The 22,520-nt window shown below is 42.1% G+C and overlaps 2 protein-coding genes across 7 annotated transcripts in view; one reads left to right on the forward strand and one right to left on the reverse strand.

The window, feature by feature from the left end:
* Positions 1–7,407, forward strand: part of LOC149323228 (phospholipid phosphatase-related protein type 1) — a 150,033-nt gene extending 142,626 nt beyond the window's left edge. For 5 of the 6 annotated variants that reach the window (XM_089488600.1, XM_089488599.1, XM_089488603.1 and 2 more), the window contains 3 exons: positions 2,638–2,814; positions 3,764–3,895; positions 5,031–7,407. In XM_089488600.1, coding sequence (XP_089344726.1) covers positions 2,638–2,814; positions 3,764–3,895; positions 5,031–5,063 — 342 coding nt within the window. In that variant the 3' untranslated portion in view covers positions 5,064–7,407. The remainder of the gene's footprint in view (positions 1–2,637; positions 2,815–3,763; positions 3,896–5,030) is intronic. The other variant, XM_089488604.1, reaches the window with a different exon arrangement.
* Positions 7,408–14,037: 6,630 nt separating this feature from the next.
* On the reverse strand, positions 14,038–16,783 carry MRPL50 (mitochondrial ribosomal protein L50). The gene is made up of 2 exons (XM_089488606.1): positions 16,651–16,783; positions 14,038–14,970 (listed from the first exon to the last, which is right to left on the reverse strand). The coding sequence occupies exons 1-2, from the start codon at positions 16,740–16,742 to the stop codon at positions 14,586–14,588; spliced, it is 477 nt and encodes a 158-aa protein (XP_089344732.1). The 5' UTR covers positions 16,743–16,783; the 3' UTR covers positions 14,038–14,585.
* Positions 16,784–22,520: the final 5,737 nt, after the last annotated feature.

Here is a 22,520-nt window from a genome sequence, read left to right on the forward strand (position 1 = left end):
AACCCTTACTGTGAAACTGAGATGAAATTTCTTCTCTTAAAGAGCACTTGTGATCTAAAGGTCTTCAGAAAAAAATTGGTTCTGATGTCCTTTAGAATCTGTCATCAGCTGCTCTGTTAGACCTCATCCACCTTTATGCTTCTTGGGTTCAATGTTGCTGTGCCTGGAGTGCCTTGGAGTTCCCAACTGCCACCTCTTAACCCATTCTCTAGCTTCATAATCATAGACGGATTCACTCTCCGAACAGCTTCTTTCCTCATTCTGTTCCTAGTACACCTTTTTCCATTAGAAGGACAAATAAACTCTATGATGTGGAAAGACCAGTTATCACACCAGGATTGACATTACTGCATGTTCAAACTGGTAATTTTTACTGGCCTATCAGAAAATAAATACACTCCTGCTGAGTTGTGAAGAGTCAACACTTTCCCTTGTTCTTGAACATCTCCAACTCCCCTGTTGAGGAACTTAATTTGATTCTCAGGCTAAAAAAAGGAAAACATGAAGGACAGGGAAGAGTGGGAAATAGTTTGCATTAATACAGATATTCCTTTAGAACCTGTATCAGTCTTCTTTTCCATGTAAAACCATGTAAGACTATTCCTAGTTGTTAAGTAGCAATTGATAAGAAGCTGCCTAATAAAATCTGTAGTCTATTACTGAAATTTAGATGCATCTGTGATTCAGTTTTGCTGCTTGAGTATTTTGTACCTGTGTGTATCTTATCTGTATTGGGATGAATCCAGTATTAGTCCTACCTACAGTAGATGCATCAGTAGGATTCCACTTAGTTCAAAGTAACAAGGCTAATTCTTTTCACAGGTCTTCTCTTGTTAGGACTAACATTGGATATAGCTCATTATATTTACAATGGGCCCTTGTTATCCCCTGGGGTTTGGTTCCAGGACCCCTGTGGATAACAGAATCCATGGATGCTTAAGTCCTATTCAATCAAATAGCACAACAAAATGGTGTCTCTTACATAAAATGCAAAATCAAGGTTTGCTATTTGGAATTTATGCTTTCTGTGGATGCTTGAATCCGTGAATAAAAAATCCGTGCATAAGGAGAGCCAACTGTATAAAACAGACATTATAAAACACACAGAAGTATAGCTATCTCACTGCTGCACCTTCACTACAGAAATAATCTAGTTTGACACAACTTTAACTGTCATGGCTCAATGCTATGGAATTCTTGGATTTGTAGTTTCTTGTGGCACCAGAGCTCTCTGACAGAGAAGGCTAAATGTCTCAAAATTACAGTTCCCAGAATTTCATAGCACTGAACCATGACAGTTAAAGTGGTGTCAAACTGGATTATTTCTGCAGTGCAGATGCAACCTCAGACTGTATCTGCACTACAAAAATAATGCAGTTTGATCCCACTTTATCTGCTATGGTTCCATGCTGTGGAATCCTGGGCTTTGCCGTTTGTTGTGGCCCCAGAACTCTCTGTCAGAGAAGGTCAAATAGCTCACAAAACTGCAAATCCCACAATTCCATCGTATTGTGCTATGGCAGTTAAAGCGAGGTCAAACTGCATTACTTCTACAGTGCAGATACAGGTGTATCAAGAGGCATTTGAGTAGCAGTTATAATCCCTAGAGGCCTAGACTAACCTAGACCCAGTAACATTGCTGGGCTTGAAGAGTTACCTGACTCCTGGGAAGTGGCAAAAGTGTTTGTTAGTAGCCATGAGTTAAGTCAATGAAACATATGCAAATAACCAATTATCTTGTTTTCATGAAATGCTAGAAAACCACTTCCACAAAGACTTGGAAAATGTTACTTTTCTTGGATTCCAGCTCCCAGAATCCCCTCGCCAACATTGACATTATTTTTTTGTTTAAAACCAGTCAGAAATTATGCATTGATGGGAGTTTGTGGACTTGCCTTCTTCTGGTCTCACAAGTCCCCAGTTCTGTCCCTTTCATTTCTTACTAAAAGCAAGCAAATAAGAAAAAGATTGTCCAGGATCCTGTTTCATGAGATGTACATCTCTCATGTAGCTACATCTCCCTAGCAATGTCTTCTAATGCTAATCTAAAAAAATTCACATTGTAAGCAGCAGAGTTGTCCCAGCACATCCTTTTTCCTGTTTGTGGAAAGTGGGGAAAACAATAAGGAAGCATCCAGCAATTTCCCTGTAGCTAAATGCACTGTCACAGGCATCTGCAGAGACTGCTGGGGGTCCTAGCGACCTCTCTGCAGATGCTTATCTCCCCACTTGCAAGCAACATAGAAATGGGCGGAAGAAACTGGACTGTTCATAAAGTGGAATTGAGGAGATTTGGGTCATTGCATGGTCAGATAAGAATTCTGACCTATTTGGACCTGTAGGTGCATGAAAGAGTGTTCAGCATCTTGGGTCACACCTTTAAAACGGACGTAATCTCAAAGGGGCACCCCTGATATGAAAACTCTTGGCTGCCACTGAAATGCTTATTGGTATGTTCCACTCTCCATTCCACATGTAGAAAAGAAAAAAAGTGTCTTTTTGAGCTCATTGAATATCTACTTCTCACAGTTGTGTGGAACAGTTCATAGGTGGTGTGAGTAGAAAGGATGATCAGAGCTTGAAGGGAGAAGGCTTATCTGGAGTCTCAGAGGGTGATTTGTTTCGGATGTGTTTCAGATGTACATCACCAGCACCATCAAGACAAAAAGCAGTAGGCTTGCCAAGCCAGTATTGTGCCTGGGGACTCTTTGCACCGCATTCCTCACTGGACTGAACCGAGTTTCTGAATATCGAAACCACTGTTCGGATGTCATTGCAGGCTTCATCTTGGGGAGTGCAGTAGCTCTGTTTCTGGTGGGTGAATGGCTTGCACTATTCCTTTCTCTCACTTGAAAATTAATCTTTTGTATTTTTTGCCACCTAGATGGCAACCACTGACCCAGGCAAAGCTCCCTTTTTCAAGAAAGAGTATTTCTCAAGACTTTTTAAAGAAAGAAAGAAAAACAGTTGCCCATCTTACTTCATGTGACAACCACCTAGTACAGAGATTCTCAAACTTTTAACTCTTGTGATCTACATGTGGATGTCACACACGCATCCCACTCGACATAGGATAGGAATAAAATTATTTTGGTTTTTTTAATGTCTCTAATTTTATTCACAAATGCATGTATATTCATATTTTAACATTTTATGAGGAAATAGCTTTCCTTCTCCTCTTCCCTTAAAAAGGGCTCCAAGCACCCTCCTTGACTTTTTCTTCCCTATCAGGGCAGAAAAATTGGGGGAAGAGGAGGAGGAATCAGGGCTTCCAAATGTTTTCCTCTCTTGAGCAACTCTCATGCCCTCCTGTGGGTCCCGCCGCACAGTTTGGGAACCACAGACATAATATAAATTGTTTGTTACATTTCTATCCCACCTTTATTCTAAGAAGCTCATGGTGCTTTTAGAGCTCCTCCTTCTCAGCTTATCCTTACAAGAACCTCCCAAGTTGGACCAGCTGAGGAGGAGTGATGGGCCAAAAGCCACCTGGTGAGACCTTCAGTGAAAGTTTTAACCATCATCTTCTAATATAGGCACTTTATGGCCAGCATGCTATTCATAGCCACCACTAGAATAGAATTCTTTAATGACAGAGTTTTAATAGGCATTGGCTCTATTCAATGAGTGTGCTCTAGTTGGGATTAACAAGAGAATTCAGGCCTATGATTGTTCCAGGGATGGAGGAGGGGTGAAGGTGGTGAGACTGGTGGTGACCATGTTCTGTTTTCTCTTCCCCTTTCCTTCCTTCTCTGTCCCACAGGGAATATGTGTGGTTCATAACTTCAAAGGAACACATGGAACTCCTTCTAAATCAAAGCCTGATGAACATCGAGGAGTGCCCCTGATGGCATTTCCAAGAGTGGAAAGCCCTTTGGAGACACTGAGTGCACAGGTGCCATCTACCCTGCCCCTTTGAACTTTGTTTTCCCATTTTAGGAACTTATTGAAAAGAGGAGGGAGCTGTGGCTTGCAGCAGCCAACCATGGCAATTTGGAAACAGCAGCTATAGGGAGTGTCCACATCTGGATGTCATGCTAAGTGAAGCTGCAATAAAGGTTGGGCTTGCATAGTTCCCCTCTTCGCTCATTCTCCAGTGCTTATGTGAGAAGGGATTTCAGCCATGGGGAAGTCAGAAGTGTTCATTTCTAATACCTGTGAACTATCACAGGTTAGCATGGTCCAAACCCCAAATAAACCATAACTAGGGTTTTTTGAACCAAGTCAGCATCTTAACTCCTAATTTGCAATTGGCTTCTCCAAATATAGTTACAGTAAACCATAACTGGTCAGTTTGGATGACTCAAGAAGCTGGAGTTTTAGAGGTTTTTTTTTTAAAGCAGTACGCCTAAATCTCTAAATTCTTCATAGCCATGCCAAAGGGAAAGAAAGGAAGGAGGGTGCATGCTGGCAGAACTATTGTGGTGGGCCATTCTTATTGCACTTAAAAATAATTTAGCCTGACATCCAGGTTCTCCCACTGTGTTAGATCCTTGTCCTTGCAGATCCTTTGTCCTATACCAGTTGGAAACCAAGTGTAGACTCTACACATCACTTTTAGGTCCTTTATTTTTCCCCACTGCAGTCCACCAGGCCTGAGCCCTTCAGTTGTCTCAAGCTTTTCCTCTGCTGTCACACATATTTTTTGACATCCAGAGTTGGTGATCCTTCTGTCAATCTGATATTAAAGGCTTAGCCGCAAGGCCTTAAAAACCTGACATCTTTGGACAAGGGATAGCTGTAATAAATACGTTTACACAGCATTCCCTAACCTGGCACACTCCAGATGTGTAAGACTACAACTCCCGTCATCCCTAGACCCTTGACCAACCAATTGGGAGAACATCAAGTTGGTGATGGCTGTGTTAGATGAGGTTTTGCAGTGTAAAATAAGTAGTCTTACTATATGCGCTGGATTTTCTCTTGGATAAGGTCATTTTTTGTTACTTATCCTAATCTTGATAGCACTGACTACAACATATCATACTAAAAACTGTTCTGTGCTTTTTGTCCTCTCTCTTTTTCCATAGAATCATTCTGCCTCTATGACTGAAGTAACCTGATCTGAAAGATGACAAGAGAAGCTATTTTTTATCGCCCTCCTCCGTTACAATACTCCCACAACAACACACAGTTATACTAATTGTCAGACTGTGCCAACCAGTATTATGTTATGTCTAGTTAGAAGCTAATGTTTTGTACATTTTTGTATGAGGAAGTGATGTAGTTCGCCCTCAAAAATTTTTCCCCTTTTTTGGTCAGCTTTAATATATTTAAACCAGATTTTAAGACAAAAGAAAATTAAAAAGAAAGAACAAACAAAAAAAGTTTTTTAAAAAAACAACAACACGAGATACTTTTTCTTGTTTAAAATGTGTTCTGAGGCACTACATCTTTGGGAATTGTTGATGTTTTGTGATATTTGTACACAGACCTTTTTTGGTTTTGTTTTATATACAATAAATCAAATGATAATTATAATACTAATTCACTTCTACCTTTTTGTTACCAGGGAAAATGCTTCCAGTAGGTAGGAGGACCAGATTCAGTCCTGCTGGCGCAATTCTGCAGTAATCCCTCTTCATTTTGGTGAAGTTAGTCAAGAGTTGCCACAGCGGAACTGAGATCTAGTTCCTTAGGCAATTGATTATGAGAAATAGGTATGGTTGAGTCCTAATCCAGCATGGTTAGGATATGACTGCGGACTCGTCTATTGTGAACTTCTTCCTGTATGAAACCTATAGGTGTGAATAGGTTTTGGACAAGGGCCCCTGAACCCCTGTTTTTTTAGGATTCCCATGCATCTCTATGGAGCTTGCTCAGGAAGTTTTAATGGATTGTGCTCAAGGTTTGCAAACTTCAGGTTGCTTACTCCAGAAACTGCTTACTAGCCTCCTCGGCCCTGAGGTGCTGAGTCTATGTACACAGTCTACACAGTGCATCTTGTGGCTTTTCCCCTTTTGTAGTCTTCCTAGCTGCTGTCCTATGTTCATGTGAACCCACTTCTAAAAAACATACCTCCTTGGAGCTGTTGCCATGGAAATTATGGAGAAAATTTGGCCATACATGTGCATATTAAGATCACTGCCATGGACTATCTGAACACGTAACTGCAGTGTATATGCCAAAGTTAATGTTAAGACTTTTTTGTTTGTTTAACAGCAGTTTTGTAGAATCAAGAACCTAGTAAATTTGTTCCAGAAAATCATTGTGCTAATTAACCCAGAAAAGAACTAGTATAATATTCTTAGCATTTTTGTATGGCTTTTTGGGATACAGCCACAATGTTTCTTATGCTCTGCTTAGAGGCAGAAAACCTTCATGTAGGAAACTTCACAGACATGATCATCGAGTCATTTTCTAGAATGCTACCAAAATGCTCATTTCACTGTGTAATAGACGTGTGTAACCCTTTGTTTGTGGCAAATGCATGCATTTTAAGACATGGGTGGCTCTGGAAGTGACACTTGTCCTTGGAGCAAATATATCTGACCCTTAAGTAATATATATTTGGAATTCAGTGCACCTCAGTGTCTTGAAGGTTTGAAGCTATCCGGGTGGATCCACCTAGTGTTTTTGTTTTAATTGGAGGAGTGTAAATTGTTTCATTGCCGCATTAGAACATCATGCAACAGCCTACCAAGGAGTCATAGGCAAATAAATTTGTGACTCGGTTCAACTGGTGCTAATCTAAAGTAACACCATTCATGTCAACAGTGTGAATGGGAAATTAGATCCAGGCTGAGTGTGACATGTTGTAACCACATGAAAAGCAGCCTAGTTTGTGCCTGTTCAAAACTCTGAAAGCTTCCATCCCTCTCAGCATGGGAGGAGCTGACAGCTGAGCTTTCTCCCTCTTTTGTTATCTCTAGTGATCATGTGCAACTTAGCTTCCCTACTCTTTCCTCTCCAACTGCCAGGGAAGAATAACTGCCATAAAAATAACATAGTAAATAAAACCCTCTGCCAGCAGCTTTCTTTGTTTGAACAGAGGGGGGCCTTCTAAATCTGCAGGACTTGGTTGCTTCTTATATGGTAAATGTATAACACAGGCCATCTTTTACATCTTAATAGATTTGGCTATGATGCCTTTCCCATAGAAGTGCCTGCTTGGTCATCACAAGAACAGGCAACGTCTCCCTTTTGTGAGTCATAATGTAATGGATTTGTATCCAAAAACTTGTTTTCACTTTGCACAGTATTGTTAATAGTTCAAAGGGGGGAAATGAAAAGACTAGTTTTCTGGTCTGTCTTTTTGTCCTAGGGCTTTCCTGTTGCATCTCATTTTTCTAGCATGGTGATAACCCATTGCGTGTTTCCTTTGAGGAATGAAGCCCCTCTCTGTACTTTTGCTGAAATGTCTACCATGTTGGTTCTTGGGTTTTTGTATATTTTTTTCCAAAAGAGATTGACAAAAAAAATTATCACAAAACTATTTGTGTCAGGGCTCTGTCGTTTGTTCTAGGAATTCGAAGGACACAATCTTATCTCACAACTACATCCCTTGGCTTTCTAGGACACTCAATGGCAAACCTGCAACCCTAGCATTGTTTAGGATAACATGTGACTTTGGGCCTGGTCTCTGTCCCTTGGGAGCAAAAGAAAGGCATCACTAGAACCAGAAGCCTACTACATGAAGATAAAAAGGCATCTGAATCAGTTGTGGAGAAAGCCATTGAGAAACTGTCACTTCAGGTCCAGAGGTTTATTAGCCCCATAGCTTGGCAAACTCTTTTTTTAATAATTAGCAAAAGTAAAAAATAAAAATTACTCAAGTTTTCAGAATAATACATTACTTTAAGAGGTTCACACATTCCTCATCCCTGCTGTACATCGTCCCATCAAAGGAACTCTTCCAGCATGGAAATATCTGCTTTCTTGCTGATTCAACTGTCATAATTTGCTTCATAGATATGCCTGATGAATGTCTGAAAATACAGTTACTGTACTACTCATTTGGAGACAGTCATCCAAAGTTGACAGTTAACACTCACTAGTCTCTTTCTACAAATATGGGCCTTGTTCCCACTATGGTTTAAACCAGATCGTGATTCCAAATGATCCGGTTTAAACCACCATGGTTCCCACTTAATTCGAATCACTGAAGTGATTTGGAAAGGAGGGGGCATGGTTTTTGCCCATTTTTATCAATTTAATACAAGTCAAAAAGACGCTGGGTATTTTTGGGGCTGAATCAATTTATTTGGACATAAATTGATTTAGCCTAAGTGGGAACCAGGCAGATTCGAATCGGATTTGAATTCACCCTGGTTCCCTCTGGCAGTGGCTTCCCCGGCCTCCCAGCCATACATGCCAGCTTTGTTCTCAGTCCTCCTAGCCTGCCTCTTTCCTTCCGCCCCAGCCTCTCCTCTGCCCCCGGTATGGCCAGGAGGATGGAGGGAGGCATGGCGGGGAAGCCACGGCTGTTGCTTCCTGCACCAATTCTTGAAACCAGTGCAAACATAGTGGGAACCACTGTGTTTGCTGAACCGGTTTCAGGAATCAGCGCAGGAATCGAATCAAGAGGTAAGTGGGAATTAGGCCTTAGATAGTTAAGAGATGAACAAAGAACACTAGCCATGAGGCAGTGAACTACTGGGTCACATCAGGTAGTCTCAAGGCTGAAATGGGTCTTCAGCTTGGGTTGCCTTTCTCTTGACTCTCTTCCATTGACACTCATGCCTGGCTGTGTTCAGTTCAGCCACAGTCTCCCAGTCATTTATGGACAAGCTTTGATGGTTTTCCCCAATGTTTTTTATTTTAAAAATTTTCAGAAGTCCAAGCATAAATATTTATGCAGCTCTTTTTAAATACAGTGTGCCCTTACTTTACGCGGGGGATCTGTTCCAGACTCCCTTGCATAAGGCAAATTCCGCCAATGCCCAAGCCCCAATTAAATGAATGGGGCTTGTGCATGTGGTGGTGTGACGGTGCGGTGACACACGCGCCCCATGGGCACGTGCCCCATTGTTCCCTATGGGATGCACCGCCCCTTCTCCCTGCGCAGCTTTCAGCGTATGCTGAAAGCCGCGTAAAGCACACCTGCATATGACGGTGCATACACAATGCCTCAGATCCTGTATCAGGAGATATACATGTATCATGTAGCTATATCACTATAACTGCATCTCCTGATACTACCCCCCACTTAAAAATTAATATTGTAAGCCATTCAAACACAGCTATTTCCATGTTGTTGGAAAGTAGGGGGATGTGTGAACATGCATCCAGCCATTTTCCTGTAGTTGGGTGTGCTCTCACAGGCATCTGCAGAGACCTCTGAGGGTTTTTGCAAGCACTCTGTAAGAGACATCCTTGCAGAACATCCAGATACAAGAAAAGAAAATGTCCCTGTTCATTCCCTTTTTCTTTGATAACACAGAAATGGCCACGATAGGGAGAGGGCACAGTTTACAAGGTGAGGTTTTGTAGCATGTGAACTTTTGTTGTTGCTTGGTCAGAACAGCATTCCAACCTACGCAGTGAACATAAAAGTGAGTTATCATGGTAAAGGCCACACCATTACAATTTACTAACAGGAAGATAGTGGAATACTTTTTAAACAAGGTGGGGAGGGAATGACATGATTTGCAAGAAACTCCCACGGCTTATGACCAATTGTTCTCAAATCAGGAGAAATTGATGCCCCTAGGGTTGCCAGGTCTTAGGGTTCCTAGGTCTGGCTTTCTCCAGTCCTAGACCCTCTTAGTACAAAAGTCAGAAAGTGTTTGCAAGCATACACACACACACACACACACGGATCAGACTGAGTACTGTATTTTCTATTTGATTAGCACACTCTTTGCAATGGTTGTTGATGTTTAAGGTATCCTGCTGAATGACATCACAAGTTCCACTCATGTGACATCACAAAGCATTATCGGTAGATGATGTGGGCCTATTCCAGCCCCTGAAATCTCAGCACCTGGGATTGTCTGGTCCTGGCAACCCTAGATGCTCCCAAGTCCAATTCACTTTTGGAAATGTTTAAGAGAGTTGCTGAGAATCCATAATAGATTCTCTCCTTATAAAGCTATCTCAGACCATAGTAGCCAGGTCACTTGGTGTATTACTGGGGAGTGGGAATGGAGAGGCAAAGAACTGGGCCATGGATAGTATGGCTTGAAAAGTTAAGGGGCGGTGGCATGAAAAGTTAGAGAGCACTCTGGACTCCTCAGTCATACTGCAAAGAGGTCTGGAGGTACACTTCCACTTCATATTCTGCCATCCCCCTAATTCCCCATATCCTTGTTTCTTGTTGCCTTTTGTCTGTCAGGTTTTCTGGCAAAAATTTTACTGCAAATTGAGATTTCAGGTACTGATGCAGGGTATATCCCTGGTATGAGGTTCATTGATATATCATTACTCTCTTAAACCTTTTATGTGGACCAGAATCCCACTGGGGAGTTACATATGTGTTAAAACCATGGTTAACTAGAAGCTGCGTAGGGATCGAAACGATGATGAGTGTATAATCTAGCAGGTTACACATTTATAACCGTCATAAAGGATTCCAGCCATTACTATTAGGATTTCATTTCTATCGCACCTTTTCCCTCAATACTGGGAATCAGAGTGGCTTACAAAAGTGAAAAGACCAAATATTTTGACCAATAGGATATTTTGGCTAGCACACACATGAACTCAAGGCCCAAGCCTCCCAACATTAAACTCATTACACTCCTTTCTCAATTACACCAATTAAGATGGCAGCTGAAGAGAAGCGATTGTATTGCTTCTCTCACAGCGGTAGTGGGCAAGTTCTATGCATATAAAAACCAGTTTACCTTCTCTTGGACCCGCTGGTGACCACAGTGACTCCAAGACTAGTAGGAGAAAATGGAGAGAACAAAGCTGGGAATGGGTGGAAGTCTGTTTCCTGTTTTCTGAAAAGACTGCATGTTCTTTAGTTTAAAAGGTATAAAGAAACCCCTGTGCCTTACTGAGAACTACTGACACGTTTGGAAACTTCCAGGAAGGAGCCAATTCTCTTTCTCCTGGTGACTTTTTCAGTCTTGGAGAAACTAGGAACCTACACGGCCTTGGAAAGATGCATGCAGATCTCAGGGGTTGCAGCTTGCCCCTTTCAGGGGTTTGCAACCTTTGGTCCTCCATTTCTTTTGGACTTCAGAAACCTGAAGCCGCAGCCAACTTGGCCAACTGTCAGGAATTATGGCCCAAAATATCTGGAAAACCAAAGATTGGGAACCACTTCACCTTACACCTTATTTCATCATCCATAAAAGGATTAAGAGAGTAATGTAATGGTTTGACTATGACTCTGGAGTTCCCTGCTCAGCCATGGAAACCCACCGGATGACCTTGGGCGAGTCACATATTCTCAGCCCCAGAAACCCGTGATAGGCTCACCTTAAGGTCGACATAAGTTGGAAACAACCTGAAGGCACACAGCAAGAAAGTTTAAACACTGCTCCCAGGGTCATTCTAAACATTCTGATTTAAACTATCTGATGCCATCACTAAATATTAGTTGGGAAATATAGGAGGAATACATATGCTAGCATCAGCTGTATATCCCAGATTCTTCTATTTGATTGGGAGTGTGTTTACCCCATTCCTACTCTGAAATATAACTCAGGAAACACTGTATCAGATGCTATTCCTGCATGTTTAAAAGAGCCTATCTCTTAGCCAGGGCTCATGGTCATCCCACCGGACAAATATATACATATCTCTGTTAAGAAGTTGCCATAGCAGAATGGGCAAATATTGAATGTGCTTTGATTTTATATTTCAGCAAACAGAAAAATGAAATGCCCTGTGTCTACAAATGACAGAGAATTTGAGCCAATAATATTGCTTGCCACACTGATTTGTCACTAGAAACCACCTGTGGATGTTTTAAAAACAACATTTTCTGCTAACTATTCCAAGTCCCCCTCACCCAGAAACAGAGGATAAGTTTTTAAGTGAAATATGCTTGAACTAAAGCATGGGCTGGAGGGGAGGGGAATCTAGTTGCCAAAAATATATAACTAAAATTCAATCTATCATCATCAAAGCCACCAACATCCAAGGACAGGTGGGAAAGAACCTGTATCCTGGACGGAGACATGCAAGATCATAATGAAAATAAAGAGGTAATAAAGGCTATTTCTATATACAAGTGTCCGATTCTCAAATATCTTTCTACATACATATGCACATAAATACAGGTAGCACAAGACAAGTTGCTCCTTGTAGACAAAATGTCCTCCATCACACTTGAAGGAAACAGGCTAACATAACAGCAGGATATGCCACATGCTACACAGCTGCAGCCTCCAACACCTCAGCCCACAGCATCTGTTGTCTAAAGGTATGTATTTCATTCAAATTCATTGTAGGGTTACTTCTTGATATATGCATGTAGAAAGACCTTGTAGCACCTTTGAGACTAACTGAAAGAAAGACGTTGGCAGTATGAGCTTTCATAGACTTAAGTCTAGTTCTTCGAATGCATTTGGTGGCTTGCTATATGTTAACAGTTGCTCAGCTTTCCAAATAGTAGTAAATGGTAGGGCAGCTATTACAATGGGGAGGGAATACTAATGTATTCATCAGTACTTCACCTTCACGGTTTTGTTTTGTTTTTATGGAAAGAAATTCACACTGATTAAAGGAAACAGGCAGCTCCCAGATAGGCTGGGACAAATATATGAAGGAATGTAATGATGAAAAACCAACATGAACAGTTTACATACTGCTAGATTAATGAATTGGTATGGACCAGGTGCTGCCTAATAAAACATATTAGCTACAGCTAAGCACAGATAGAACACCCACAATCACAAACAGTGTTAACAAGATCGGGAGCCCTTTACACCACACAATTAAATGATGCCACTTCACTCCCCATGGTTCCTTCCTGGGGTTTGCAGTTTAGGCACAGCATTTAGAGAACTACCGTGGCATAACGGTTTGAGCATTGGACTATGACTATGGAGACCAGAATTCGATTCCTTGCTCAGTCATGAAACCCACTGGGTGGCCTTGGGCTAGTCACATGCTCTCAGCCTCATGGGAAGGCAATGTCAAACCTTGGGACAAATCCTGCCAAGAAAACCCCATGATAGGCTCTCCTTAGGGTCGCCATAAATTGGAAACAACTTGGAGGCACTCAAGAAACTAAAATTTAGAATACTCAACTAGAGAGTTCTAGTGCCTCATCAAACTACAAGTCCCAGAATTTCATAGGATACAGCCATAGCTGTTCAAGTAGAAACATAGTGCTATAATTGTACAGTATAAAAGTGCCCCAGATCTGTAGTTGTCAGTAGGGAGAAAAAGTCTTACAAAGTGCATTATGCATTTCCAAAAACTACCAGAAGAGGGAGAAAGTGTGGTAATGACAATGAAAACCCCATAAGTGGATCCATGACATGAAGGCATGCACACAGACACACACACACTCAAACCAGAAGAACATGCCAGCCTGGCCTGCATGAAGGGTTTATGTATAACATCTATGGATGTTTTTAAGCATCCAAAGTCATGTACAGAACAATTAAAAGTAATCACAAATCACAGGAGCCAATTCCACATCCTGCCCCCAGCCAGCAACCAGGCAGCAAGAAAGCCTGTAGCTTTTCTCTCAGTCCCTATTCAAAGTGGTGGCTGGAAGTGATGTTGCATGTTGGGGGGGGGGGCTGGTCTGTGGGTGTTTTGTGTGTTTTCACATGATGGATTCTGTGTGAAACTGCATGAAAACTACAAGATTTTTTTACAAGTGGGGGCATTGTGGGTCACATGAAGGGCATCGAAGCCACAGAAGAGGGTTCCAGGGCCACATGTTCTTCACAGACCACACTCTGTCCATCCCAATCTATGAAAATAGCTGTGGAAAGCATATTCAGCCTTCCAAAAATGGCAGTACATATAAGCAGAGGAATTTTATTTTAAAGCATTATAAAGACTCCCCACATTAAAAGGAGAAAATTAATTGAAAGCCTGTGTAATCATCAAGTCATTTCACATCTACACACCTTGCAAGAAGCAGTTATCCCAAATTTTGCAGAAAGGGTATACACAATGCAGTCAATACCAAAATTTCTCATTTTATTTTCTTACAAAAGAGCCGCATTCTTTGCCTGCTGTACTTTAATAATAAAACGGGAGAAATACTGCCTAACTTTCCTGATTGTTCATCAATTACACAAAGGGTAGAGAACAAAATTATGCTAACAGAATAGGTTGTGTGTACAATGTCTTGTAGCTATTGTGTGTATTTCTTCCTCTCACTTTCCAGAAAGACACTACTGCAACTTGAGAGAAAAACTGGTTCAATGATTAACAGATCTAATACATAAAGTGTGTTTTTCACTAAAGCAAATGTTGCTGTTAACATTTATTTACAAACAAATGATATTTAAGGGGAAGTCTTCTTTAAATAACATAACCAGAGTAGACATAAGAATATACTTCAATTATCCCCTTCAATGAATAAGTGTTGTTATAGCAGGGACAGTAATCGCAAGGACAGTAACATTTATCAGGAGAGCTGGAAAGTACAAGTCCTCTCTGAGCCTATGTTAACACCCTTACATAGGCAAGAATTCATAAAGATACTTCCATCTTCATTCGGCTCAGTATTGCCAGTTGATCTTCAGGTTTGAGGGCAGCTCTTGGGTACTCATTTCATCAAATTTTGACATGTCTTTTACAGGTATGCTATAGAAAGCCAGGACATCGCTGGCACTCTTCATTTGATGGAGCTGGGAATTCGGGACAGCACGGCCCAAATCTGCTGCCAGCTGTGCCAACAGACGATACTTTAAACTGCTGTCTCCCAAAGATGCCTTTTGCCAATCTCCCGAGAGTGAAGATCCAAAAATCCCTCGAACGTGAGACTCCAGGCGACTTTGGAGATCTGCAGGGGGGATGTATTTTTTGCTTCGTGGTGGTGGACAAACTACCACTTCATTCACTGGAACAGCTGGTTCCACTGCCTCTGCCACCTTCTCCTTCTTCCTGTAGGGAAAAAAAGAAAACAACCTTTTAACAGCATTATAAATAATCCTATTCTTCAACAACACCAACCTTGTATCTTGAGATTAGGATATAGCAATGCATTCAAACTTCAGGAAAAGATTCAACCTAAACATTAGGAAGAACTTAAAAGTGGTCCATTTATTCTACTATTCAAAGATATAGCAGTGTTAATCTGTAGAATCAGTACATAGAGAGATCTTGTAGCACCTTTGAGACTAACTGAAAGAAAGAAATTGGCAGCATGAGCTTTCCTACACTTCAGCCTACTTCCAAATGCATCTGAGGAAGTAGACTGAAGTCTAGGAAAGCTCATGCTGCCAATTTCTTTCAGTTAGTCTCAAAGGTGCTACAAGATCTCTCTACGTACTCATTATACTACTACTTATTAAACACTACTGTTTAATGAAATCTGACAGTTTCGTTCATGATTTCCATCCCACCAACACCACACCACCACCCACACTTCCAACTGTTGAAGACTCTATCAGGAATGGGCAACTTGCGGCCATTGAAATGTTCTGGCACTGAATGTCCCAACACCTCTCAATAGCACAGGCCTGTTACAGACAGCCAAAATAAAGCTGCTTCGAGTCACAGTGGAGGTATGGTGTTTCAGTGATGCATGCATCCTAAGAGTCCACCAAAGCCATGCTCCAGTCCTTAGGGCTGGAGCGTGGCTTTGGTGCGACTTCTGGACTCTTAGGACGCATGCATCATTGAAACACCATACCTCCACTGTGACTCAAAGCAGCTTTATTTTGGCTGTCTGTAACAGGCCACAGTCAATCTTCAGAAATGTCGGGTGTGGTAGTTCAACAATATCTGGAGGACCACTCAGTATCCAACACTTCCCTAAGGAGGAAAAGGTTACCGAAAACGCCCAAGTTGCATACGAAATGGACTGTGGCAACAAAGATGGAAAGGAAAGCTGAAAAATCAGTAACTAGGTTCTGAGACACAAACACACTTTGTCTCTAGGTTTTCAAAATTAGCAATAAGGGACAATCAAAATGCCTAAAATGCAGAGCAGTGTCAGGAAATATAGGAGCGCCAGTGTGATGTGATGGTTTGAGCATTGGACTAGGACACTGGGAGACTAGGGTTTGAATCCTGGCTCAGCCATGTAAACCCATTGCGTGATCTTGGGCAAGTCATACTCTCTCAGCCTCAGGGGAAGGCAATAACAAACCCCTTCTGAAGAAACTTGCCCCAAAAGCCTATGATAGGGTCACTTTAGGGCTGCCACTAGTCAGAAACAACTTGAAGGCGCACAACAGCAGCAACAGGAACTAGCTACTAATGTGTTTGCGCTCTACCTTAATACAAAATGGAAGTATTGATTTCAGTTAGCAGCTGTTGTGGACTAGGGCACTCAGAGACCAGGGTTCGAATCCCTGCTTGCTCATGGAAACACACCTGTTTCTGACTTATGGTGACCCTAAGGGGAACCTATCATGGGATCTGTCTTGGCCAGGTTTGTTCAGAGGGGGCTGGCCATTGCCTTCCCCTGAGGCTGAGAGAGTGTGACTTGCCCAGGGTCACCCCAGTGGGGCTCAAGTCCCCTTTCCAACAAAGGAAGGGGGCTCCCTTTATCACCAGAGTCCCCTGGCAACCCTCCCTGCCTCCCTCCTTCCCTTCTCTATACTGCAGTGACCTTACCTCAGCCCTTCCCACAATGCCCTGCGCGCGGGGAGCCTCAGAATCAAGCGATGCCCCCAGATTCTTTGCAGCAGCCCCGAGGACGCCGCCATCTTGGACGCGCACTGAAGCCTCCGCCCTTCTAAGGGCAATGAGGTCAAGCCAATGGGAAGAGAGAGGGGCGTGTCCTCCTGGGGAAGCCCGTTGCATCATGGGATTAGGAGGAGCTTCTTTTACATAGAGATAGGAAATAAAGAGATACACCCTCCTCTAAACTGCGGGGACGCTTCTAGGCTTTCAAACAACTGGGCCTGTGAGCTATGGCTGTGTCCACACTGTAGGGATAATCCAGTTTGACACCGCTTTAACTGCCATGGCAGTTTTTTTTAATTAGACAGTCAGTGTGATTTTTTTTGATGGACACATTTGTAAACATAAATAAAACAATAAATATTGAGCCCAGTGTTCAAATATGAGCTTTTTAAGACGAGAGTATTTATAATTAAGCTTCAAGGCTGTATCTGCACTGCAGAAATAATCCAGTTTCATGCCGCTTTAAATGCCACAGCTCCATGCACATTGGAATTATAGGAATTGTAGCTTGTTGTGGCACCAGAGCTCTCTGAAAGAGGAGGCTAAATGTCTCACAAAACTACAGATCCCCAGAATTTCATAGGACTGAGCCAGGGCAGCTAAAGTGGTGTCAAAGTGGATTATTTCTGCAGTGCAGATGCAGCCTTGGATCCAATCCACACTGCAGAAATAATGCAGTTTGAGACTGCTTTAGCTGCCCTGTCTGAGTGCTAGGGAATCCTGGGAATGCAGATAGTGTGGGACTGCAGCATTGTAAAAATGTGATGGCCAATAATGCAATGGATGTAATGACAACATACACAAACCAGACAGTCCAACAGCAGGGCATGGGGTGAAGAGGATGAATGAGGCATGGATGGGGGGCCTCCATGATTGTGCTTTGCCAAGGTGTCACTGGGCACACCAATGCATCAATACAGGCAGAGCATGGCACCTACAATTGTGTGGCTGATCATAGAGGCAGGTGTCCGATGGAATGGCATCTGGGTGGAAAGAAGGAGGTCATAGGTGGTGTGTTTGTGCTATAGTGTGCATGCATGTCGGGCAGGAAGTAAAATATAATCATCATCACATGGCACAGCTTGATGCCACATGGTGCCATGGGTGTTTGGGTCACCTTCAGTGCAGGCCGTGTGGACAGCAGGGTTTACGAACTGCTTTCAGATAATGTAGGATGGAGCAGCCTTTTTCATGCCCATCTGCTCCGGCCCATAGTCTATAGCAGTGGTCCCCAGACTGTGCTAGGGATTTTGGACTGCAACTCCCAGAATTCCAGACTATTGGCCAGCATGGTTGAGGCTTCTGGGAGCTGAAGACCAAAATATCTTTGGGGACCACTGGGATTCCTGGTGGGCCCATCCAACCAGGTGTGCTTCTACACTGTTGACACCACTTTAAGTGCTGTAGCTCCATGCTACGAAATCCTGGGATTTGTAGTTTTACAAGGTCTTCAGTCTTCTCTGCCCAAGAGTGCTGGTCCTTCACAAAACTACAAACCCCAGCATTCTGTAGGATGGAGCCATGGCAGTTAAAGCGATGTCAACCCCCCTTTTTTTCTACAGTGTAGATGCACCCTAGAACTGACCTAGTTTAGCCTCCAGATCAGGCAGGATCTAGCGCCTTTTGGGTATTTAGGCCTTGCAGATGCAGAACCCAGTGGTAAATACCGCAGGCCAAAAGCCAAGTTGGCATATACACCCTGCATTGTAAAAAAGAAGGGAGAGAGAGAGAAAGAGAGTGGAAAATTGGAATGTGGGGAGTGCTTTTAAGCCCAACTGGTTTTTATTTTCACATGAGCTTTCTGTGCTTTTAGCTTAGTGAGATATTTAGCCGCCTCTACCATAGAGCTCTGGTGCCACAACAAACTACAGATCCCAGGATTCCATAGCATGGAACCATGGCAATCAAAACATTGTCAAATTGTGTTATTTCTGCAGTGCAGGTGCAGCCCAGGAATCCCAATGGAGTTTATCATACAGGAGGAATTTCTCTTAATTTCGAATGAAAAGAAAGTGAGGCCAGAACGCATTCACATGAATTCACTAGTTCAGCAAATTTACGTGAATTCAAATTGTGTTCGAACTGACTTCCCATTGCCCAAAAATAGCTTGCCATTGCCCAAATTTGTGTGTGATCACCTGTTGCGCAATAACGTGAAACCCCATGATTGCGTTTGGACTGACTTCCCATTGCCCGAAATTGCATGTAGTGGGTTATCACACAATAACATTAAACCCCATAATTGCATTCAGATTGCCATTGGATTATACTTCCAATTTCCCTTGTCTGATAAATTCCAAAGAATCTTAGTCTAAACAAGTGTGTTTTAAAATTCTGTTCAGTTCTGTCAACAGCTTAGCTGTCTTGTCTAAGGAGAATGAGGAAATATACTCTGCCAACCAGAAGACTTTTTAAAACCAGTCTGTCAAAAGTTAAAAGCCATATAGTTGGCCCTCCATATCCACAGATTCCTTATCTGCAGATTCAACCATCCACGGCTTGAAAATGTTTTTAAAAATATAAATTCTCAATCCTTGATTTTTCCATTTTGTATAAGGGACACCATTTTACTATGCCACTGTATTTAATAGGACTTGAGTATCCATTGATTTTGGTATCCATGGTGGGTCTTGGAATTAAACCGCAGTGGATACCAAGGGCCCACTGTATGTAGAAAATATGTAAGATATTGCTGTCCATAAGTAATGTTTTTGTTGCTAAAGTTGTTGATAAATATATTTGGGTTTTTATTTGACATTTATTATGTAGTTGCTCCCGAGCTCTTAACATGTTTTGGATTAGAATAATTATTCACCATGCACACATTTTTTTTGTTTTTGTTTTTTATTTATATACCGCTATTCAAAGATCATAGCGGTGAACAGCAAGTAAGCTAATTAGCATACTAATTAATTCACATCGAGGCAAATCTGAAATTGCCCGCCAGCTGGCACAACAGTAAAATAGTAGAAGAAGCACAAAAGAAACCAGATTAGCAGGCTCATCTGCAACATTAAGAAATATAAAGAGTGGAAAGGGGGAATCCCAACAGAGTGAGGAGGCATATTAGATCCAGCCAAAGACATTTATAAACAGATTCCTCTACATGACCATTACTGCAGTCAAGGTGTACAGTACCTAAAGCCAAACAAGTTATTTTGGCACATGATGGAGAAAGCATCACAAATATTCCTCTCCATCCCTGACATTAAACATACAATACTAATAAAAACTAAACAATTTACTTGTTCCCCCATTCTTATTTGCCCACCTCCCTCCCCCCAAAAAAACAGCTGCTTGAAACAGCTCCAACAAAGCCAGTTCTCTTACTTTTTGATATCATGCAACATCCAACCACAATACATGTCCTGTATGGTGACAAGCCAACATGGTACAGTGTTTTGAGTGTTGAATGATCACTCTGGAGACCAGGGTTCGAATCCCAGTTGAGGCATGAAACCCACTGGGTGACCTTTGGCAAGTCACACTCTCTCAACCTCAGAGGATGGTAATGGCAAACCTCCTCTGTGGTCTTAGGGTCACCATAAGTCAGAAATGACTTGAAGACACACAACAACAAAAACCATCCAGTATTTTACAGCTGAAAACTGGGAAACATGTAACCATGTAGTATCAGAGTGTGGTCAAGATAGTAGAGATTATTAATGAGAAAGAGCACACAAGATCAGAGAGGCTGCAGCAGTTTGTTTTTGCCTGAGCCTACTGGGAACAGTACAATTCTGTCCCCTCTTCTCTTATTCACCTCTTGCTGAATTAATTGAGTGCAGATTATTTTTGCATTTTGAACTCAGTTTGCAGCAACTGAAGTAAACTGAGTACAAAAGGGGGGAGTGAGAGGAGGAGAGAGAACCTCGGACAATTTTAGAAGCAGCTGAGAAAGTGGGATCATAGGAGATTAATAGGGACCGACCCTGGCATATTGGGACAGTTGGAAGTTATGAGTGAGTCAGTTACCAGTAGCTCACACACCTGCTGTTCCCATTCCCTTCTGCATGAGCAATTATGAGCTCTTACACAGAAGACAGAGTAGGTTCAGGTTTGCAGCTGATGTGTCCTTGTATCTGCAAATATGACTTAATAACCTGCAGTTCTGAGATTGCTGGTTGCATCAGTGAGTATTCATTCAAATGGAACAGCTTACTCAGCTGTCATTAGCCTACTTCATATGATTTTCTGCAAAACCCCAGAAGGATATTGTCACCCCAGTTTTAATCTTCATATGCTCATCTAGGCATATCCCATTCATTTTCAAGGATTCCACTTCTTAATACCTATCATGGCTCCAAGTGCTTCTGTGGTATTATGGTTGGAATGCGACTTGAGACGCCTAGCCTCAAGTCCCAACTGAACCATGAAACTCACCAGGTAACCTTGGCCCAGTAACTTGCTCTCAGCCTGACCTACCTTGCAGGGTTGTTTCAAAATCAGAGAGTAGGGGGCCCATATAACCTGCCTTGAGCTAACTGGAGGGAAGGCAGGATATTAATTTATAAATTTGTGACTCTTTGAAGCTGAATGCTACTCAGGAACCAATATCATGCTAGTTTGGTGAACTGCTATATACCCACCAACTATTTTCTTTTTCTTTTTCTTCTCAGCATCAAACAAGTTTACCAAGGATTGGGATATAGTTAAGCTACCATATGGTCAAACTGACTACTGGAAAGAAACTCAGAACCACTAAGACATGATATCTCTCCTTTTAGCTCACCAAACGTCCTTGAGGTCATCAGATCAACTTTTGGAAAGAGCCTACATACTAATTGTTGCATTTGTAAGAGGGTTTCCCATGTCCCATCTTATCTTAAGGTGCATATGGTAGCACTTCATGCTTTTGTCCAATGACATAGCATTAGACTAAGAGTGGAAGCACCCCCAGCAAAAGCTGATTTTGTAGTATTTAAGGATGCCTCCAGGTTGGCATGGTAGACCTAGCTGGGCAAGTTTGCATCAGCTGACTGCAAGAATCTGCAGAGGGAGCAAAGTAAAGGAAACATTCATCCCCATTCCTTCCAAGTGGCCCCTGGGATGTACTCTTAGGATCACAAGACATTTTTCTAAAGCATTTTCTAAGGCAAGTTTGATGTCAAATTAGTTGTGGGGGACATTCACATAAAATTTATTCCAATGCACTGCCCTTAAGTTCAGGCCAGTCCTAAATGGCAAGATACTCATGAACTGTGTCTGTTCATATTGGACCCTATATACAAATTCTCATCAAAAACAGTGCCTAAACTGTGACTGTGTAACTTTATCAGTTGCACTTAATTCTGTTTTAACATTGTCTGGTCTTTATGTTCCCCATTAGAAGGGTAGCAGTAGTGCCACTTTTTCCTTTCCAGTCAGAAATGGATGTGTAACCATGGACTTCAACCATATGTATGAGCTCATTGATAGGTTCATGTAAAGATTCAGTGGCAAGCTGGCCTGTTTCTGCCAGTGCAAAGATCAATTAGCCTAAGCTGTAAGTGGTAGTGAGATAAAGTAGTGAGATCAGCCATGGAGCTCATCAAGTGCCCTCAGGCAAATGGGTCTTTCAGCTTAATAGGAGCACTGGCAGGATAAAAAAGGTAAAGCACCTGGAGGCTGGATTAAGCCATGGTGAAGGAAGGGGTCAGCTACCAAAGTTGTTCAAAAGAATGTCATTCTTGCATTTAGAGTGCCTCCAGCTTTAATCTTGCAACTGTCCAGCTGCAGATATGGAATTCTACAAAATGTCCGAGACCCTTTCACACTGCTGTTATGATTCCTTTTTAACTGTTTTGGTAGAATCCTGG

This window comes from Sceloporus occidentalis, unplaced genomic scaffold (assembly GCF_023333645.1).
Source record: "Sceloporus occidentalis isolate IW3139 unplaced genomic scaffold, rSceOcc1.0.p SCAF_1, whole genome shotgun sequence".
Lineage (NCBI taxonomy): Eukaryota > Metazoa > Chordata > Lepidosauria > Squamata > Phrynosomatidae > Sceloporus > Sceloporus occidentalis.

Bases quoted from the DNA above. Each gene is read 5' to 3' on its own strand.
- MRPL50 (XM_089488606.1), bottom strand. From the start codon at position 16,742: ATGGCGGCGTCCTCGGGGCTGCTGCAAAGAATCTGGGGGCATCGCTTG. The intron at 14,971-16,650 runs GTAAGGTCACTG...TTTTCCCTACAG, and splicing joins GCATTGTGGGAAGGGCTGAG to GAAGAAGGAGAAGGTGGCAG.